Raw genomic sequence first — 17,760 nt, forward strand, 5'->3', positions numbered from 1 at the left:
CGATCGCCATCTTCCTCCTCACCAGCCTTTCCCAGGTATTTAAAATAATTTAATTATATCTTTTTTGGCCAATGGTGTTGTAAATGATTTTTAACAAAATGTATTTTAATTCTTCTAAAAAATTATAATAAACAAAACACAAGCCTACTTCTTTGAGCATAACGGGTTTTAACAATGACGAGCTGCTGACTTTACAAAATGCTCCTAAACTACTAAAAACTGAATAAAATCAATATCAAATTTTGAGCCTTAAAATCCATGCGAAAAACAGTTTTGACAGTAAAAGACGACTTTTAGAAGAGTTCAAACTTTTTTCACAAAGAAAATTAAATAATTGTCCACGAAGTCAAAAAAATAACTTTTATAAATTAGCCTATTTTTTCAAAACTTGAAAAAACAAACATTTCAATACAACTAATTATTGATTGTGTTTGATTTCAGTGCATGGCCAAACCTGTCGCTCAGGAAAGTGCGTTAGACATGATTCCCGCCATTCCCCGCGTCACGGAGAAGCCGACTGATGGGGCAGTGATGCCGACCGACGCCCCTGCTGAGGATAATATGCAGACCCCCGATGCCTTCCTGCTGGACGCTCTTCTTCATTGGAATCAGGAAGTTTTCTATCAGGGAGTAACTGGTTGGCTGAAAGCGAATAAAAAAACGGACGTCCCTCTTAACGCCTTTCGCTGGACGTTTAGGGAATACAATAAGCTCAGCGAACGGATTCTTAGTTTATGTGAGATCCTGAATACACTCATCGCCAAGAATAAAAATGGAAGCACTGAGTTTATCCCCTACGGGCCTCCGGGTGAAGATGAACCATATTGACAATTCTCTGCCCGATCTGCCGCGTTTTAACGCGTGACCGCCGGCCGCAACCAAAGAGCCGCTGTTTTATGTATAAAATTGGCTTTTCTCCTTTATCATCCGGCGAGCACTGTTTAACTGCCTTTGTGTCTTCCACGTCCCAAAATGTATTTTTCCACCCCCATGAGCATCATCACTCCTGCGCGCCTTCTGCCTGCCAGTCACAGGAAGAATTTTCCTTATAATTTCAAAGTCTCGCCTGCGCTAACTAATTTACGGCCAATTTCGCGATCGAATGTGTTTTTCTCTATGTTAGAGTCGCTTCGAGCAAAATAAACCAAAACCAACTCAATTTCTAAAGCTCAACACACGCTGTTTCACTATTTTGTCCTCCTTATTTATTCTCACCATACAAAAATGTACATGTCAAAAAAATAATAATAAATAAACTTCTTCTTGACCAGCAACATATATAATTAAATCAAAGATAAAGTAATCTGAGAGGAATAGCCTTTTTTGGCACTTAAAACAAATTAAATTATGAAAAGGAATATTACCGCGGCGCATATCCTGGTTATTGAATAATTAAGATTGGCTCCTGGATTCATCAATAAGTTGTGGCAAACCTTTGTTCATTAGATCTAGTTTGGTCCCTTCTGGCCGCTGAGGGAATTTATTACAAATAGCAATAATTAAATAAAAGAGACGGACGGATGTTAGGGGCAGCGGGCAGCCGCCGCGACGACGAACAAGAGAGATGCCGCCGCAGCAGCGAGCTCTGCTTTTAGCTCGTCAGGTCTGCGAGCAGTAAGTTAAGGGGTCGGAATATTAAGGCACTAAAAATATTTTCTGGTTTCGCTGTGTGGCAGAAATTCACAACATGATACCATTAAGTTTAAATATTAGTTTTAATATTATCTCTATTATTGGAGAAATTAATTAAAAATGTATTATTATGGTCGACTTATTTTTCCTTTTCTCGCATTTTAGAATGTATTTTGACTGACAAAATTAGTGTGAGATTAAAAAATCTAATATAAATTTCAAGTTTATTTTTAGATTAGACATTTTGTGCCTCCTAATTTATGGTTGCAGAAATCAAATCAGGATACAGTATAACTGTTAAATTCTCAAAAAATAAACGGGTTTGTCAATGATTTTCGCTTGCTTTCGAAATATGCATATTCACTTTCTCTCCTGGCAAAAAAAATCCTGATTTTTAAGTCCCGCAAAGTTTCTTTTTTTTATCCGCATTATTTTTTAAAGTGTCTGTTTTACTCTCTTTATCAGGTACGAATAGGACTTGGAAAACCATTTTTCACAAACACATCCTACAGATTATCAAGAACAATTTAATTTGAGCTGATTTTTATGTTGGTTTATAAGCAAGAAACAATATGCAGCTATTCATCAAAGAACCGCTACCGGTACATCAGATTGCGTCATTCATTTTGCATTTCTATTTAATTAGAATTCGATTAGCCTTTGAGTTGAGTTGCAACATCAAGAACTGGAATATTTAGTTGGTTTTCAATAAAAAGACATATAACAATTAGCAAACGAGCCAAAGTGAAGTTTACTTTTTTAAATTGTATATGGTACTTTGAGTGGTAAAATTTAAATTATAAACTATTTTAAATGTCTAAAAAGGCTACTTGGATTTCTTGATGCTTAGCTAGAAATTATTGATCAAGAGCTTATTGGGCTCAATCTTTTCGCCTCCTTGCACCAAGGCATTATTTTAATGAAACATTTGTCCCTAAAGCTGCTGGAAAGGTGCGAAAACCAGCAAGTGGCGAGTCAACGCCGGTGCGCCTCCCAGCCCGTTTGAGCTTTTTGAGCATTAAATTCAACAAATTAACCAAACTTTTGGCATCTCTGACATTTGGCAGCCAGTGTAATAGATCCCCGAAATGATTAAATTAAGGTCGTTGCCTTAACCTTAACACTGATCACAAGGTGTGCGAACGTTTTACCACTGTTTTTAATTTAATTGCTTGAAAAATATACCCATTTAAAATCCATCATTTCATTCATGCGTACAAGGAAAATAGTTAAAAAGACATGTAGCCCTAATTATTACGGACTAAAATTACTTTTAAATATGAGTTTGACTTCCTATAACAAAAAATGAATAGGAATTGACGAGGGAAAGATGCAATTACGGGATAAAATAACATCAGTAATGAACTATATTTAAACTGTCTCTTTAAAACTCTAAGCATTACAAAAACAATTTATTTTCAGTTACGTCAGTGTGAGGGCCACTTGCGCACGAAGTAAAAATTTGAAAACGTATATTAGGTGGATGACTCTTGGGGTACCAAAGCATTTAATATTTGAGTGCGAGCCAGGAGAAACCAGTCAAGCTCGGCTGCTCTCTTCAGATTAGTGTAAAGTGTGTTGCAGCCTTCTGAAACTAAGGTAGGAATCAGGTTCTTTTTTATCATTGTTTGAATTTAGGAATAATCAGAATGTTTTACGTAGCCCTAATTTTTATAGGGTGTTAGATATTTTAATATATTTTTCCTAAAATCATTTTTGCGAGCAGAGGCATTATTCAGGGTGTTTCTTTAGCATATTGTTTTACTTTTAGATGGGTTGCAACGTTATTTTGTTTTAAAATGGCATGTACAGCTCAGTCTACATCTATTCTTATTTCCAAGCTAATTGGGTTTCCCCATAAAGCACTATTGCATTGATCTCTTTACGAGAAGAAATATCGAAATCTGCCAAGAAAATAAATATAGTCAAACACAGAAAGTTCAGGAAATGGTGAAATTCGAATTTAAACTGGAATAATGAGGCCCCTGTTCTTTTGATTTTTCTATATAGAAGAAAAAAATTATTAAAATAACTAACTATTAGATCAATGTAGCCAAAAAAACTTATAGTTTTGGATTGTTTTCCTGCAAAGTGATGAAAAACAAAAAATTAATAATATGGCTGTATTTTTACATATTCAATCGTTAATTATAGGTGTTTTTAAAAATAATCATTAAAATAACATTATGTTCTTTCAGGAGAATGAATCGCTTTTGGTTCTTCGTTTTGGTTTTGATCGCGCTGAACTACAAATGTGTCAAAGGCGCGCCAACTGCCGACAAAGACAAAGCCATCGATGAAAAATGTGCAAGTCTTGCGTGGAAAAACAGCTACTGGAGCTACCAAGTACCGATGAACCTGAGTCTCTTCCCCGGCGTCCAAAATTCATACCAAAATAGCACAGTCGTGGTGTCGATCGAAGAATCAACAACGAAACAATGGTTCCATAAGAAATGGGAAAAATACACGACGAGAACGCCAAATTGGGGCATTTTGCCATCGGGCGTGAAGCTGATCACGGGATTCGTGCTGCCCGACGAAGACGACAAAGACACATCCGTTGTCTACGTGATGCCCGGCGACGGCAATGTTTGGGTCGCGTGGGCCAAAATCCCGCAGAACCAGCTGTGCTCCATTTCCATGGACCTGGCTGACCAGAGCATCGCCGGACTCGACAAGTTCGACGTCATGTTCCAGTTCCTCGACAGCAAAGACCGTGTCAGGAAAATCCGCATGCACACACCCCCGAAACCATCGAAGAATGATGATGAAGATTCTGGTTTAAGTTGGTGGATGTACATCCTCATCGGCTTTCTCTTGGTTGTGTTGATCGTTATAGCCTCCATCTTTTTGTGCTGCAGCAGCGTATTCGAATGCTGCTCCGGCTTATTCGATTAATATGCAAATCGATATCACTTTTAGAGGCGTGTCTGTCTAATAATTTAGAACTTGCTTATATTGTAACACGAACCTTTAAAACGCAATAAAATACTTTTGGTAAAATAGGAGAATTTTAATTATTGTTTTTGTCCTGAGCTGAAAAATTTAATAACAAATAAATTAGGTCAATTATTAAATTCTAAAATGACGGTCAACCATGCCGCAGAAGTTACTTGTGCATCATCCAAATTCCAGCTGTAACTCCAATGTCACATTCTGTTTATTTTTGGTGCTTTGATATAATATAAAATATATTTTTGGCAGTTCAACGATTAATGCCCAAATTTTGAGTAATTTTTTAAATCTTGCTTGATCTCATATTAATTTTAGTCTCACAAACTCGTGGCATTCCTTCACAGATCAATTTTTTATTATTTATATTTCATTAAGCGTCTAAAAGTAAATTATTAAAAATATGGTGGATTTGAAATAAAAGATAGTGTCATATAAATTCGTCAGCACCTTATATATACTAGGCTATGGCGATGAGAACGACGAAACTCAAAACACACATGCCTGCCTAATCAGATTGCTTAATTAATTATAGTCTCTCTTACAGCTTGAATTTCAGGCATTTAAAATAAAATAGCAATCAGGATGAAACTGTATTTTGCTGAGAAGATTTAGCTCTTAGGAGGCCGCGATAAACAATTCCGATGACCATGGTGCAAATGACTGAAAACAAAATCAGTGAGTTTAAAAAGGCTTTCGTACATATACGATAAAGAACTGACCATAGTCGATGACCAGAAGCCAAAAAGCGGACAAATCAGAGAATCCAGCCTGGTAGAAGGCTTTTGGTGTGACGACGGTGGGTCCTCTGATGCCAAGCATGTAGACAACCATCCCGTAGGAGATGAACACGTAAATGCCACCGCAGAAGGCGGGAATGCTGAAGACAAACATCGTCGACAGTGTCATTGCATTGAACATCAGGTATTGCAAGAAGCTCCAATTACAATGTTGGGTTACTGTTCGCAGGCAGGAAATGATTACTTTATTATTTTTATACATTAAAATCTAATTAAAAAATTACCCACTATGTTGGTCATGAAAGAAAATGAGGAAATGATTGTGCTTACAGAAAATTCCAAGAGGAATTTATATCTTGAGTTTCTAAAGGATTCGTTGCTCTAAAAGGAAATTGTCTGGATTAATTTAATTGATACGTCTCTCCTAAAAATAATTACCTGCTCTGTCGCATCCAACAAGGGGGGAACTGATTCGATATTTTCGCTCTCATTCCGGCTGGACTTGGACTTAAATATCTCCAAATTTGGGGATGAAAAGAGAAATTAAAATTTTGTAGCTACATAAATTGTTGTTGAAAATGCTAGAAAGAATCTTGCGTTCTGCTGAGAGTATTTTTAATTAATTCTATCCTTGCCTAGAGCACTTACAGAAATGATCAAATCCTTTATTAACTTCATGGCGGACGATGCGAAGGAGATTAAAAATTCCTTTCCAACTGCCATAAAGTTCCAATGGCGATGGCGCGTTGGTAGCTGGAATTTAAAAATAAGGGTTAATATAAGACACTCTAATTTATTTTCAAACAAAAATATCCAATTAAATTAAAAAGCGAAACACGGCTTGGGTGAACTTCTCTCACAATCAGCCATTAAGCTGGCAAGTAAATTTTGCCAAAATCCAGTAACGAGTGAAAAAATTAATCCTCTATTAGCAAAATATTTCTTAAACAGAATTTGTTAATGTGATGGAGAAAACAAGATAAGGTTAAGTGAGAGCTGCAATCAGAGCCCCTATTGAAAATTTAATTTCAGGTTATTCAGGGTACTGTTGATACTTGTGTTCCTGTAACAACGCTTGACAGTGTTTTCAGTGTTGAGAGCAGGATGTGAAAGAGATCTGCCAGATGGTGGGAATAAACAATTAAACCACCAGATCTATTTTTTGGCACTGTTAATGACCACGAACCTAATTTAATTTGCCTCGATCTCTTCCTTAAAGTGATTTTTCCTGATTTTCCCCTAATTAATTTCTATTTTTAAGCGTATGGGGTTTAATTTCCCTCGCGAACATAATTTTTTCTCTAAAATGTTGCGTGTACAAAAATGAGTTAAATTTATTTACTAATATATAGAATTCCGCGAAACCATCACAAAAAAGTCGTCTCTCTTTGTAGAAAAAAAACTGTCTGAATTTGCCAAACCTCGGGATGACTCCCGCGGTTGTCAAATGAAAAGGCGGCCTCTCACAGCCCCTTATCTGTCAGTGAATGTGAGAAGTGGTAAATATTTGCGAGTGCCGCTCGTAATTGAATACTGTCTGTCGTCTGTCGGCTTTCTTTGCTTGATTTCGGCAGCAAGGCGGACAGTAACTACCGTCCTTTCGTTTCTACAAATAATATCACTCGCAAATTTTTATGTTTTTTTAACCTGATTGAAAATCACATTACATTCAAATTAAATATTTACATATAATCTGTCTGATCAAAAAGCATTGAGAATTATTATTATTGTTCAATGAGAACGCACAAAGGCTTGTTGTATATAAATGAATTGACATCCTTCGTTCTATATTTTTCGAAAGGAAAATGATGTTCAGATTAAATAATACAAGTTCGTATTTATAATTAATATTTCTTAAAAAAATTGGAAAAAATCAAAATATCTTTTATTAAATTAAAAGTTCACGTGAGTGACGAGCATTGTTAAAATTTAAACAATAAAAATACATTTTTCAAAACCAAGTTTTGAATTTTTAAATACAAAGAATGAAAATATCTTACCAGAAGAAAAATCCTCTCTTTTATGTCCAGCTTTTCTTAGTTGTAAGAACCAAACTAAGTATTTTCCTACTAAAAATAAGAAGTGTCAATTTCAAAACTGTGGATCCATCCATACACAGGGTGTAACTGACTCATAAAGTAATTTGCACACACCGCACACCAGCAACTAGATAGTATAGTAGAGGGGCAAAGATAAATTTTATGACATTTATTGATCGCAAACATACATCGCTGTTTATTCGGATATGCCATCTGGCAAATCCCTTTGACACCCTGTCGACATCAAAAGCACTTGCCCGCGCCGGCTTTACTTCTTTTTTATTACGTCTGGCGTAATTTTCTGGAGAATTCCATCCAGATTAATTTTGGTTTTCGTATTTTGATAATTTTAAATTTTATTTTTTCATAAACTGACGATTAATTTTAAAATTTAAAACTGAGAGCATCTTCTCCATGCTATTTATTTAATTGTTTATCTGGGATATTTTATTTCTAACCCTTTTCCTTACAATTAGCAATTTATTGAACGGCGTCTTCTAATTTGGTCCAAGTCCTGATTGTTATAGCAGAAAATAATAATTTGTTGATATGCTATTAAAAGAGTAAGCTTGATTTTAATTGTTTTATGCTACTCCACTGCGTGGCAGGAACCACTACTCCGGTACAAACAAAAACTTTCATTTGATGTAAAGTGAAAAAAAAACATTTATCTATTTAGGTTTGATAAAATATCACGGTGAAGCGTGCAATACGGCGTGATTGGCAGATAAGATATTATTATAACAGATAAATTTCTATTTCTTCGTCAAAGCAGCTCAGAAAATGGAAGAAAACGAGCATTTCTTTCAAGACGACTCCAAGAGCACCTGCATGGTAATAAAAATACTTAAAAATTTTTAATACGATTCATTTTATTTTATATCAATAATTTTAGGAAAAAATGGAGAGCACGTTTGGTTCGAAACTCTTGTTTCTGATGCACGTGGCATGTGGGCAGCACCTGAACCTGCCGACGCCGCGCTGGAAATTAAATCCGGCTTTGAAAATAATCATCGGATTGTTCGGAGGTCTCATCTTCGTGGGTGTTGCGTTCTTCGTGGCCATTTCCGGCTACATCCTCGGCCAAAATTTGCACGACTTTGAGAACACCGTCCTGCTGACCGGCGGCCTTTTCGGCTTCCTGCAGTGCTTCCTGCGCATCGTCTACACCACAGTCAGGAAAAGGAAAATCGAGGGAATTGCAGAGAAGGTGCACAGAGCTTTAAACAGGCACGCACTTGGAACAGGCTCGGAAGATTTCAACAAGAGGCTATCCTGGTAAAAATATTTTCTTTTTAAATATTTTTTTAAAGATTTTAGATAAAAGCGAGTTTCAAATTTTCTGCTGCCAACTATTTTATCTGAATTTTAGTTTTTCTATTCAATTTTGACCAGTAACAGATTCTGTAGTTTTTTCTTTGGTCTGCTTTGCATTTAATTTAAAGGAGATTGCTTAAATATATTTATTTAAAATACTAATTTCAGGACAATCACAGCACTGCTAATAGTTTGGTCAAGCAGCTTCGCCTTCGCAGTAATTTCGATAGTCACTGTGAACTTGTCGGGTGTGACTGTGAACCGAATGCTGCACGACTTTCACGCCAACGAGACTGATCTGGACCACACTATGAGGGTCGAAATGCGGCTCAGTTACAAAGCGACCGTCGCCACGACGAAATTGATGCAGAATTTGGGTCTGCGTCCGTCGATTTTGACGGTGAAATGCGTCATGGGCGCATTGTTCGCCTCCTGCTACTGGGCCATCGGACGACTCGTCGTCTCGGACGTGCTCTTCTACTCGTGGTACAGCGTAATCGTGTACCAGTACCAGCAGCTCATCGACTGCCTCCCAGAAGCGATTGCGGACGGCGGCAAGAAATTAAAATACTGGGCGCATTACCACGCAAATTTGAACGAGTAATTCAAATTATTTCTCAAAATAAATTTCCAAAAATTTGCTGGTAAATTCACTAAAAACGTTTTAATGACTAATTTTTTTTCCAACCAATTACCATTTTGGAATTGTGAAAGCCTCAAAACATTTTTGTAGGTTGCTGCGGGAGGTCAACACATTCACCGCTCCAGTGATCTTGGTTTCTGTCGTTTTTACAGGAATAAAAATTTGCATCTGTTCCTTTGTCATTTTCAAGGTGAAACAAATTTAATTTCAGTATTTAATTCATGATGGAAATTAAATTCAGCTGCACAACAATATGTCGGTTTTGCCTTTCGTCGCTTTTGGACTTGCGTCGCTGCAGCAAGTTTTCATCTACTGCGTTCTTGGCCAAGCTCTGCAGAGCAAGGTATGGATTATTTTTATCTGAGAGCATTATTTATTCATTTTTGGCCGTTTATAGATTGAAAACCTGAATGCAAAAGCGTACAAGTGTTCGTGGCTGGAGGGGAAAGGAGGGATGCAAGGGGCGGCTTTCATGATTTGCCTGGCCGGAAACGAGAGGAGTGGATGCAAACTGCCTGGCACACCGTTTTTTCCTATGTCCTTGCAGTTTTTCGTCTCGGTACGCCAAAATAAATTTTGCTAAACAATCTTAATTTATTTCCTGCCTGTTTTCAGATTATTGGCGTCGTGTTCACCTACTTCATCGTCCTTCTACAGCTCAATTAATCACTTTAAAACATAATTATTGTTAATTTAATGTTTATATCTTCTTTTGAATAAATTTGACGCTTAATAGAAAGATGAGTAATTTTTTGCCGACTCAAACCAAATAAATCAAATCATTTCTAAATGGACTTGATAGAAAAATTTGATAACCATATTATTTTGCACACCAAACGAAACATCGTGCGTATTTGGCTACGATTGTGTGCAATATTTTATCACAAATCAATAAAATAATCTCTAGCAATGCCACGGGCAGCCAGTTATTCTACCATTTTAGCAAAAACAATCAGCATGCCGGCCTACAAACAGCGGGCGATGAGCTCCAAACTCGACTTAATACCAAAGCAGGCAAGTTCAAAAATTTAATAATTGTTTTTTTCTGATTTTGATAGCTTGAACTAACATAAAAAATTAAAAAATATAATATTATTTCATCATTTTCTGCAGAGTCTGTATCTGCAAATTTAATAAGCCAAGGACGAATTTTTATAGCAAATTATTCTGTAATAAATTTTAATTTATAATTCTATTCAAATTTTCATTCCAGATGCGGAAGACGGTGAACAGCAGCTTCGGCTACAAGTTACTATCGGTTCTGATGGTGTTTTGCGGGCAGCATTTGAGCATCCCCCCAATGGACCGCAAGTTCAGCTTGTGCTCCAGGGTGCTGTTCAGCCTGCACGCCCTGATTATCGGTCTGGTGACCGTGTACTGCGTCGTCTCCTCGTATTTAGGCTTCTCCGCCTACCTGCACAAGAATTTCGGGTTCGCCGTTTATATCGCGGCCGGTTTCCTCGGATGCCTCGAGTGTCTCTTTAGAATCGTCTACACGTCCATCAGGAAGAAGAAAATCGAGTTTGTCGCCGCCAGGGTGCACATTGCCCTCTACCACCACAACTTGGGCACTGATCCGCAGCCTTTCGTCACCAAAATGTCCAGGTTTGAGCAGTTGAATGTGTGGGATTTAATTTTTTCTTATATATTTATGGCAAAAAAAAATCAGATGCAACTCTGTCTTCCGCATTTTTCAGAATAATCAGCGGCTTGATTTTCTTCTTTTTCGGCTCATTTTTCTGCACCACGGTTTACATGTACTTTGAAAACTACTGGCGGCTGGCGGTTCTAATGGAGCACGCAGCCACCAACAAGACGCAAATCGAGCTGCTGGTCCACGGCCGCGGCGAATTTACCATCGAGCTGTTGGAGGCGTGGATGTTCGCAGTGCAGACAATGCCGTTCGTGCCGTCGCCGATGCAGATAAAGATTGTGTCCGCGCTCATCTTCTTCTTCTGTTACTTCGCTATCGGCCGCGTCATGCTCTCCGACATGCTTTTCTACTCTTGGTACAGTATTATCGTGCACCAGTATCGACAGCTGCGCGACACTCTTGGCAAAGTGTTGCACGAGGACGCGGAGAAGGAGAAATTAGAGGATTGGGTCAAGTACCACCATACTCTCAATGAGTAAAAATGATTTTAATTTATTGATTGATTTATTAAACGCCAACGGCGTAAAACTATATATGTACAAACATGGAAAAATTACAACTTTTTATAGGCGATTTTAATTTATAAACTAAAATTTTTTGCCATTTTCTTTCAAAGCATAAACTAAATTAAAGGCTATATAGTTCCTGGTATTTGACTGCGAAATTCAACCATTTTAAATTTAAGTGAAAAATTTTAAGGTTGCTGAAGGAGGTTAACTCGCTTACATCCCCGGTAATCATCGCAGCTGTGGTTTTTACTGGTCTTCAAGTCAGCATATTTTCATTCTCCATTATAAAGGTGTCGTTTTTATTAGAAATATTTGCATTCTATTAACAACAATTTATTGCTTTTTCAGCTTTCTGATCAGATGAACGGGATTTCCTTCGCAATTTTCGGCATCATGTCGATGAAACAACTGGTCATCTACTGCGTTCTTGGCCAGAAAATCAAGGATGTCGTGAGTTTTTTTTATTCGAATTAGAAATAACTCAGCCCCCCTTCACAGACTGGAGTTGAGATGTCAGCGCCTCTAGTGGCGGGTTTAAACCATTCATTGAAACTCTTTCTCTTTTTCTTGCCATATTGAAGGCGCTTTAGTCCCGAAATCTTGCTACAGAAAGACACCATTTTGTCCTAGTTGCTTCATGCAATTACACACATGCCCCCCTCTCGCTAACTGGAGTCAAATCTGTTTATAATAGATTAGAACGTTAAAAGATCATCTCTAAGAATTAATTTTAATAACAAGTTTCACTAACATTCATTACAAAAATCAAAGATAACTATTATTCAATTTTTAAACATTAAAAACATTTTAAAAGCCAGAAATTAACACGTCAAATCAGTATTTTTAAGCTAAGAATGCACAGTGGCAGGATCAAATCTAAAATTGCTGAGCAATAATGTACCAGAAAACATTGCAAATGAACGGTGGCTCTATCTGTTGACGGCATAAAACACCAAAGGACTGTCAAAATTAATAATTTGAAGTTCTTAAAAATACTGTGATGCAAGTGTCTCAATCATCTTCTAGGGAACTCCAGCAGCGAAAGCGTATTGTGGTCTTGAAATTATTATTCCTGACTTTTTTTAGGTGAGTGACGTGAAGGCCGAGGCGTACAAGTGTCCGTGGGTGGACAATGTGGAAATGAAAAAACACGCGGCCTTGATGGTGACCGCCGCAAGCAACAAGGACGAGTGCAACCTTCCAGGAGCCCCCTTCTTCTCGTTATCGCTTGAGTTCTTAGCCTCTGTAGGAGTTTCAAGTTAATTTATATGAATATTTAAATTAAAAATATGTTTTCTTAGATGACCAGTGGCGTCTTCACCTACTTCATGGTCCTCATTCAGCTGAACAAAAATTAATATTTCAAGAGATCACTGAAAGTAAATTTCAGTTTTTTCTGATCCTTTGTCATATCAAACGGGAGAACAAATTAACAAGCTGCGCAAATATGGCCTCTGCTGGAGTAAGACCTAAAAATGGCTGATTATTTCATCCAATTTTTTAATTCAAAAGACAAATTTGCGACAGTAGTGGAATAAATTAAAAAAAAGGAATATTCACGTCAAGCTCAAAAAATAAAAACACCTAAAGGATCAGCTGGTAAAGGTAGACCCTGGACGACACCATCTTGCCCTTCTGATTGGATCTACTTCTGCTCTTTTAATAATTCTTTATCGATACATTTCATTAAACAACCTTATGTGTAATATAAAGATGGAATAAAAGTCGCAGATTTAATTCTGAAGCTTTAATTTATTTGCAAGGCTTCAATCGTCGCAACCAATGAATAATGAAATACACAAATATCAATGGTCCATATTGGTGCACAATTTACAAACGAGGCCTGTCTGGCGCGCCCCAAATCATAAAAATATGTATTCATCAAGTGGAACAGGCAGGTGTCTCAAGGGGATCGGCATTTCAATTAATTTCATATTTTATTCACTCATGTACAGCGAGGAAACTGACTAAAAACTTGTAAGTGTGTGTTGTGTGGAAGGCAGACGTGCGAAATTAAACTGGTGGCACTAGTCTCTACGCGGGTCTGCTGCTTGGAAATGGACACACGCAAAGAAAAATGCTCAGTCGTAGAGCGGCTCGAACTCCTCGACCTGCATGCCGCCGCCGCCGTTCTCCTGCCCTTGCTCAGGCTCCTGGCCGTTGGCCTCGGTGCCCGGCGGCGGCGGCTCAACGCCCCCCTCGCCCCGCAACGCGACCCCCTTCGACCCCTCCTCCCCCTCCTTACCTGCAATTCCGCCATCGTCCAGCTCCGGACCAGCCTCCCGCTCCAAGTCACCTGAAAGGATAAAAGACGGGTTTGTAATATTAAAAATTAATTCGAAATTTGATTTTTTAATTATTTTTTGAATGAGACATGTTGTACACTTTCATGAAATTCGTGGGAAATGATCAATGATAGGTTATATATAGCACAAAAGGTGATTTAAAAGGAGATTAACCTTCTCGTGGGGATTTCTAGTGTTGAAAATAAGACGATTTTTTCGGTAACTATTTTTAAACTGTTATTTGGCGAGAAATAGATGGTTTTAGACGATTTCTGTGCCGATTTAGACAATTAATCAGAATTATTAATAATAATTTAGTGTTATTGTTAGTTTTTATAACATTTAATTGGCCAAAATGACAAAAAAGTAAATATAAAGTGGTTGTTGGGAAAATATTAGTGACCCACCAATTGATTTGTCTCGTCAAGAAGAATCATCTCTATTCCAAAAATTATCGATATTGAACAGCAATTATTTTTTTTCAAAATATTTGTCCAGTTCAACTTGAAGGCAATGCTTAATATTTTGACTGGCGGTTCACATTTTAATCAAATACCTGTACATATTTGATGTAAAATATATGCAGTTTCCCTGCTAGCATTGTTTCAAGTTACAGACTGGTAAATAATTTAGGAAAAATTCCCCTTGGCGAGACCAATTGATTTGTGTGTCGTTTTTCTCATATTGAAAATCCACACTCACTGTCCATTTCTTTGAAGGTTGGTCTGTCAACGGTGGCGATCTGCGACTTGCGGGCGTGCCGCCTGTCCTTGCTGCGCGACCGCGACCTGGACCTCTTCCGGCCACCTGACCGTCGCTCCCGACGCTCCTCCCGTTGGGGCCGCAGCACTGGTCTCCACTTGCCGTGCTCCTCAAAGAACTCTAGGTCCTCCTTCAGCTGCGCCCGCCGCGCTTCAATCCGCTCTAAACATGAAAATTGACAATAGATTGTTCGTAATTTATAAAAATTTCAGCTTACTCTCGACGTACTCCTTGGAAGCCTCGAGCAGTTTGAGCGTTTCGGGCGTGTGCACCTTTGGCGAGTAGAATATCTGCGGTTTGGCACTCGTGCGAATAAAATTAACCAGATTCCTCTCGTTCTGTTCCCACTCCTCTTGCTACAGAATTTTAATTAATAAAACGATGCCATCAAAAAGATAAAAGAGATCTTACAGCTTTGATCCTGCCAACTTTCTGCTCTATCTTCTTGACCTCGATCTGCTTTGCCCTTCGATCGGCGAAGAGCTCCAGTTTGTCTTTGCGCATTTGCTCCTTCTCCAGGCGCGCATTTTCCTCCAGCTTCTGCTCCACCTTGGCCTTCTTTTCCTCCTGAATTTTTATTTTATTAATTGATCAACAGCTCAAAAGGAAGATATCCACACAAACCTTATCTTTTAAAAGGGTTTCTTCCTTCTGGAATTTGACCAAAGTACCGAGCAGAGCTCCAAACATTCTACGGTTTCTATAAATTTAAAAATGTAAGATTAAATTATTTATTTCATACGGAATTATTTACCTGGCTTTGCTTTTCTCATCTTTGCTCTGCGCCGTGAGAACATCTTCACGAGTCACCAGCATTTCCTTTGACGGAATAACCTTTGACTGAAGTGCTCGCTAAAAATTAACATATTTATTAAATTTTATTCACCATCTTACTTTTTAACTCCCGACTCACATTCACCGGCCGTTCTTCCTCCTCCTCCTCAGGTTCTGCAGTCCTTTTGGATCGAAGTGGCACCCCGGATAGTCTGCAAGAAAATTATAACAAAAATTAAACCCAGAAAAGCCTCCCAAAACGTCACCTGTCGCAGTGATAACCGCCAGATCTAAATTTTAGATTTTGTTTTTAATCAGCTAAAAACCAAATCCATCCTCACCTGCTGAAGACACTGCCTCCGACTGACCGCCTCTTCATAGCTGGCGGGCCGTCCTCGGCCTCCACTCCGCCAGGCACAATTCTCCTCCTGTTTACAAAATGTCAATGCCGCCCAGAATAAATTTTCTGCCAAAAACAAACCTTCCCGGAGGAGCTTCAGCGCGGCCAGTGCGGTCTTTGGAGACGTCTGGCCGACCTCCGAGGCTGACCACCCTTCTCAATCCAGTGCCGGGCCTGCCAAAATGCGAAAATCAGCTAAAAATCGAATGAAAAGGACGGAAAAATACGCACTGCAGAGACAGCGGCGGCTCGTTGGGGTCGCGGCCCGTGAAACGCTTGATGGTCTCATCGACGCCCTTGAGCTTGGCGTTGGCCTGCTCCAACTCGGCCTGCAGGCTTTCCAGAGTCACCGAAATTTCCATTCTGCCCGAAATCTAGAGGAAAAGTACAAAAACACTCGGCTGCAGTCTTCATGCACGCTTTTCAGTACACAACAATCATGGACACCGCTTGCCGGCCAATGACGTCGCTCGCTACTCGCTACGAATCGCTGCTCTCTTATTGGTCGTGACGTCACAACGGCGCCAACACACTGCGCTATGCCTTTGCATTAAGAATTTATTGTATTTTAATTTGCTTATTTACGTTGTGTATCTCCTATCTCAACCGGAAAACGACTGATTATGATTAATAATATTGTGCTTTATATATTTTCAATTGTAATAAAACAATTTTCACGTTTTTTATATATATATTTAAGAAATGTAAACAAAATTCCCGTCTCAAATCCAGCCGAATCTAATGCCGGTGATGTTGTGGAAGTCGTTCACGGGCTGTCGGAAAAATATTTTCAGATTGTGAATGATGCCCCACTCGATACGCGGATGCTGCACGCTGATGGCCCGCAGGGTGCCGTTCAGGCACTCCCGCTCGGTGTCCGTGGGGTCGACGATGCACGGAAAGGCGCCGGTGCCGTTCGCTTTGAAGTGCGCCGCGCTCACGTAGAAGCGGATCTGCAAGAAAACCTGCAGCCGTTTCAGCACTTTTGCGGGCTCGACGACCAGGTCCTCCGCCTTGAAAATGAAGAGTTGGCGCCTGGGGAAGTACCTGAGCCAGGGCTGCAGGTGTTTGGCGTACAGGCCATCCTGCAGGGCCGTCCAGTTTTCGTTCAGGCGGCCCATGTTGCCTTGGATGAAGGCGAATTCGCGGTAAGGCTTGAAGAACTTTCCGTTTGCCTCTCTAAAGTTAAAGATTATTTATTTTAAATCTTTGGTTTTCTTTTAAAACGGACTTTTCCATCTGGGCGTATTCTGATATCGATCTTCGGATCGGATCTCTGACGCCCAGGATGATTTTTGCGTCAGGGTTTGTCTTGAAGATTTTCTCAGGTACAGCAGCGTTTGTAAAATAAGAAGGGCATCTTTCGACCACCACCTGATAGTCTGCGGCCGCCGGCATGTTGCTTCTGCAAATTTAAAAATTGGATGGAATAAGGACTAAAAATAATTATTTGTGTAAAACCCAACCCTTTAAAAATTTGTCTCCAAAATTTAAAATTAATCTCAAACAACAATTTTCATTACTTGTACCAGTCGATGCCATTGGAGAAGAAATTATCAAAATAATGGAGCTCCTTATCAACAAGGACGACGTCCGGGTGGACCCCCAAAAAGTCAGCAACGGCGAGGGTGCCGCATTTTCGGACGCCGATGATGTAGGCGTCCGGCAGCCTGGACTTGGTCGGCTCGTCCGGGTCGAGGAAATACTCTACAACCGAGGTGTCTGGCTCAAACCGGAGGTCCTCGAGCTCGGCCACGGGCTCCGAGAGGACCCGCCTTGCAGAATTAATGGCCGAGCGGATGACGCAGTTGTAGTAGATGAGCGCCAGCAGGATCAAGCCGTAGCAAAGACAGTTGCGGTTCAACTCGGCATATTTTCCTCGCTTCCAGACGTTGTTGATGCCGCGCACGATTAAAATCACGATGATGCGAAACATGGTTGGATGGAAAAAGACACGTTTCAGGCAGGCACGAGCACCCACCGGCCGGCGTCACGGATGGGCGCCTCCGCAGCTGGTCGGGAAACTGTGTCACCGCGACGGGAAAGTTTCAGT

The 17,760-nt window shown here is 39.4% G+C and overlaps 4 protein-coding genes and 1 long non-coding RNA gene across 5 annotated transcripts; 2 read left to right on the forward strand and 3 right to left on the reverse strand.

Annotated features, from left to right (window-relative positions):
* Nucleotides 1-5,019: 5,019 nt before the first annotated feature.
* On the reverse strand, nucleotides 5,020-6,074 carry LOC135940627 (uncharacterized). Its single transcript, XR_010574906.1, has 4 exons — nucleotides 5,973-6,074; nucleotides 5,763-5,840; nucleotides 5,307-5,705; nucleotides 5,020-5,247 (listed from the first exon to the last, which is right to left on the reverse strand). It is a non-coding gene; the product is annotated as an uncharacterized LOC135940627 (long non-coding RNA).
* Nucleotides 6,075-8,146: 2,072 nt separating this feature from the next.
* On the forward strand, nucleotides 8,147-9,989 carry LOC135941202 (uncharacterized). Its single transcript, XM_065486542.1, has 7 exons — nucleotides 8,147-8,197; nucleotides 8,259-8,641; nucleotides 8,849-9,280; nucleotides 9,414-9,513; nucleotides 9,565-9,666; nucleotides 9,721-9,882; nucleotides 9,939-9,989. The coding sequence occupies exons 1-7, from the start codon at nucleotides 8,147-8,149 to the stop codon at nucleotides 9,987-9,989; spliced, it is 1,281 nt and encodes a 426-aa protein (XP_065342614.1).
* A 291-nt stretch (nucleotides 9,990-10,280) lies between these two features.
* Nucleotides 10,281-12,873, forward strand: LOC135941204 (uncharacterized). The gene is made up of 7 exons (XM_065486543.1): nucleotides 10,281-10,337; nucleotides 10,537-10,928; nucleotides 11,021-11,452; nucleotides 11,677-11,776; nucleotides 11,835-11,936; nucleotides 12,573-12,731; nucleotides 12,788-12,873. Exons 1-7 carry the CDS (start codon nucleotides 10,281-10,283, stop codon nucleotides 12,842-12,844), a joined length of 1,299 nt encoding a protein of 432 aa, XP_065342615.1. The 3' UTR covers nucleotides 12,845-12,873.
* Nucleotides 12,874-13,218: 345 nt separating this feature from the next.
* On the reverse strand, nucleotides 13,219-16,181 carry Pnn (desmosome associated protein-like protein pinnin). Its single transcript, XM_065485007.1, has 10 exons — nucleotides 15,939-16,181; nucleotides 15,789-15,881; nucleotides 15,649-15,735; nucleotides 15,447-15,519; nucleotides 15,288-15,385; nucleotides 15,158-15,233; nucleotides 14,945-15,100; nucleotides 14,751-14,889; nucleotides 14,474-14,695; nucleotides 13,219-13,782 (listed from the first exon to the last, which is right to left on the reverse strand). The coding sequence occupies exons 1-10, from the start codon at nucleotides 16,067-16,069 to the stop codon at nucleotides 13,568-13,570; spliced, it is 1,290 nt and encodes a 429-aa protein (XP_065341079.1). The 5' UTR covers nucleotides 16,070-16,181; the 3' UTR covers nucleotides 13,219-13,567.
* Nucleotides 16,182-16,407: 226 nt separating this feature from the next.
* LOC135940247 (heparan sulfate glucosamine 3-O-sulfotransferase 6-like) lies at nucleotides 16,408-17,643 on the reverse strand. The gene is made up of 3 exons (XM_065485054.1): nucleotides 17,231-17,643; nucleotides 16,939-17,112; nucleotides 16,408-16,886 (listed from the first exon to the last, which is right to left on the reverse strand). The coding sequence occupies exons 1-3, from the start codon at nucleotides 17,641-17,643 to the stop codon at nucleotides 16,430-16,432; spliced, it is 1,044 nt and encodes a 347-aa protein (XP_065341126.1). The 3' UTR covers nucleotides 16,408-16,429.
* Nucleotides 17,644-17,760: the final 117 nt, after the last annotated feature.

Source organism: Cloeon dipterum, chromosome 3 (genome assembly GCF_949628265.1).
Source record: "Cloeon dipterum chromosome 3, ieCloDipt1.1, whole genome shotgun sequence".
Taxonomy (NCBI): Eukaryota; Metazoa; Arthropoda; class Insecta; order Ephemeroptera; family Baetidae; genus Cloeon; species Cloeon dipterum.

Excerpts from the sequence above, each read along its gene's own strand:
- Pnn (XM_065485007.1), bottom strand. The coding sequence starts at position 16,069 with ATGGAAATTTCGGTGACTCTGGAAAGCCTGCAGGCCGAGTTGGAGCAG. Across the intron at positions 15,736-15,788 it reads GCTGAAGCTCCTCCGGGAAG|GAGGAGAATTGTGCCTGGCG; the intron begins GTTTGTTTTTGG and ends TTTTGTAAACAG. Across the intron at positions 15,234-15,287 it reads GATGAGAAAAGCAAAGCCAG|AAACCGTAGAATGTTTGGAG; the intron begins GTAAATAATTCC and ends TTAAATTTATAG.
- LOC135940247 (XM_065485054.1), bottom strand. The coding sequence starts at position 17,643 with ATGTTTCGCATCATCGTGATTTTAATCGTGCGCGGCATCAACAACGTC. Across the intron at positions 17,113-17,230 it reads AATGGCATCGACTGGTACAA|AAGCAACATGCCGGCGGCCG; the intron begins GTAATGAAAATT and ends TTAAATTTGCAG. Across the intron at positions 16,887-16,938 it reads GAATACGCCCAGATGGAAAA|AGAGGCAAACGGAAAGTTCT; the intron begins GTCCGTTTTAAA and ends CTTTAACTTTAG.
- LOC135941202 (XM_065486542.1), top strand. The coding sequence starts at position 8,147 with ATGGAAGAAAACGAGCATTTCTTTCAAGACGACTCCAAGAGCACCTGC. Across the intron at positions 8,642-8,848 it reads TTCAACAAGAGGCTATCCTG|GACAATCACAGCACTGCTAA; the intron begins GTAAAAATATTT and ends TACTAATTTCAG. Across the intron at positions 9,883-9,938 it reads CCTTGCAGTTTTTCGTCTCG|ATTATTGGCGTCGTGTTCAC; the intron begins GTACGCCAAAAT and ends GCCTGTTTTCAG.
- LOC135941204 (XM_065486543.1), top strand. The coding sequence starts at position 10,281 with ATGCCGGCCTACAAACAGCGGGCGATGAGCTCCAAACTCGACTTAATA. Across the intron at positions 11,453-11,676 it reads TACCACCATACTCTCAATGA|GTTGCTGAAGGAGGTTAACT; the intron begins GTAAAAATGATT and ends AAAAATTTTAAG. Across the intron at positions 11,937-12,572 it reads GCCAGAAAATCAAGGATGTC|GTGAGTGACGTGAAGGCCGA; the intron begins GTGAGTTTTTTT and ends GACTTTTTTTAG.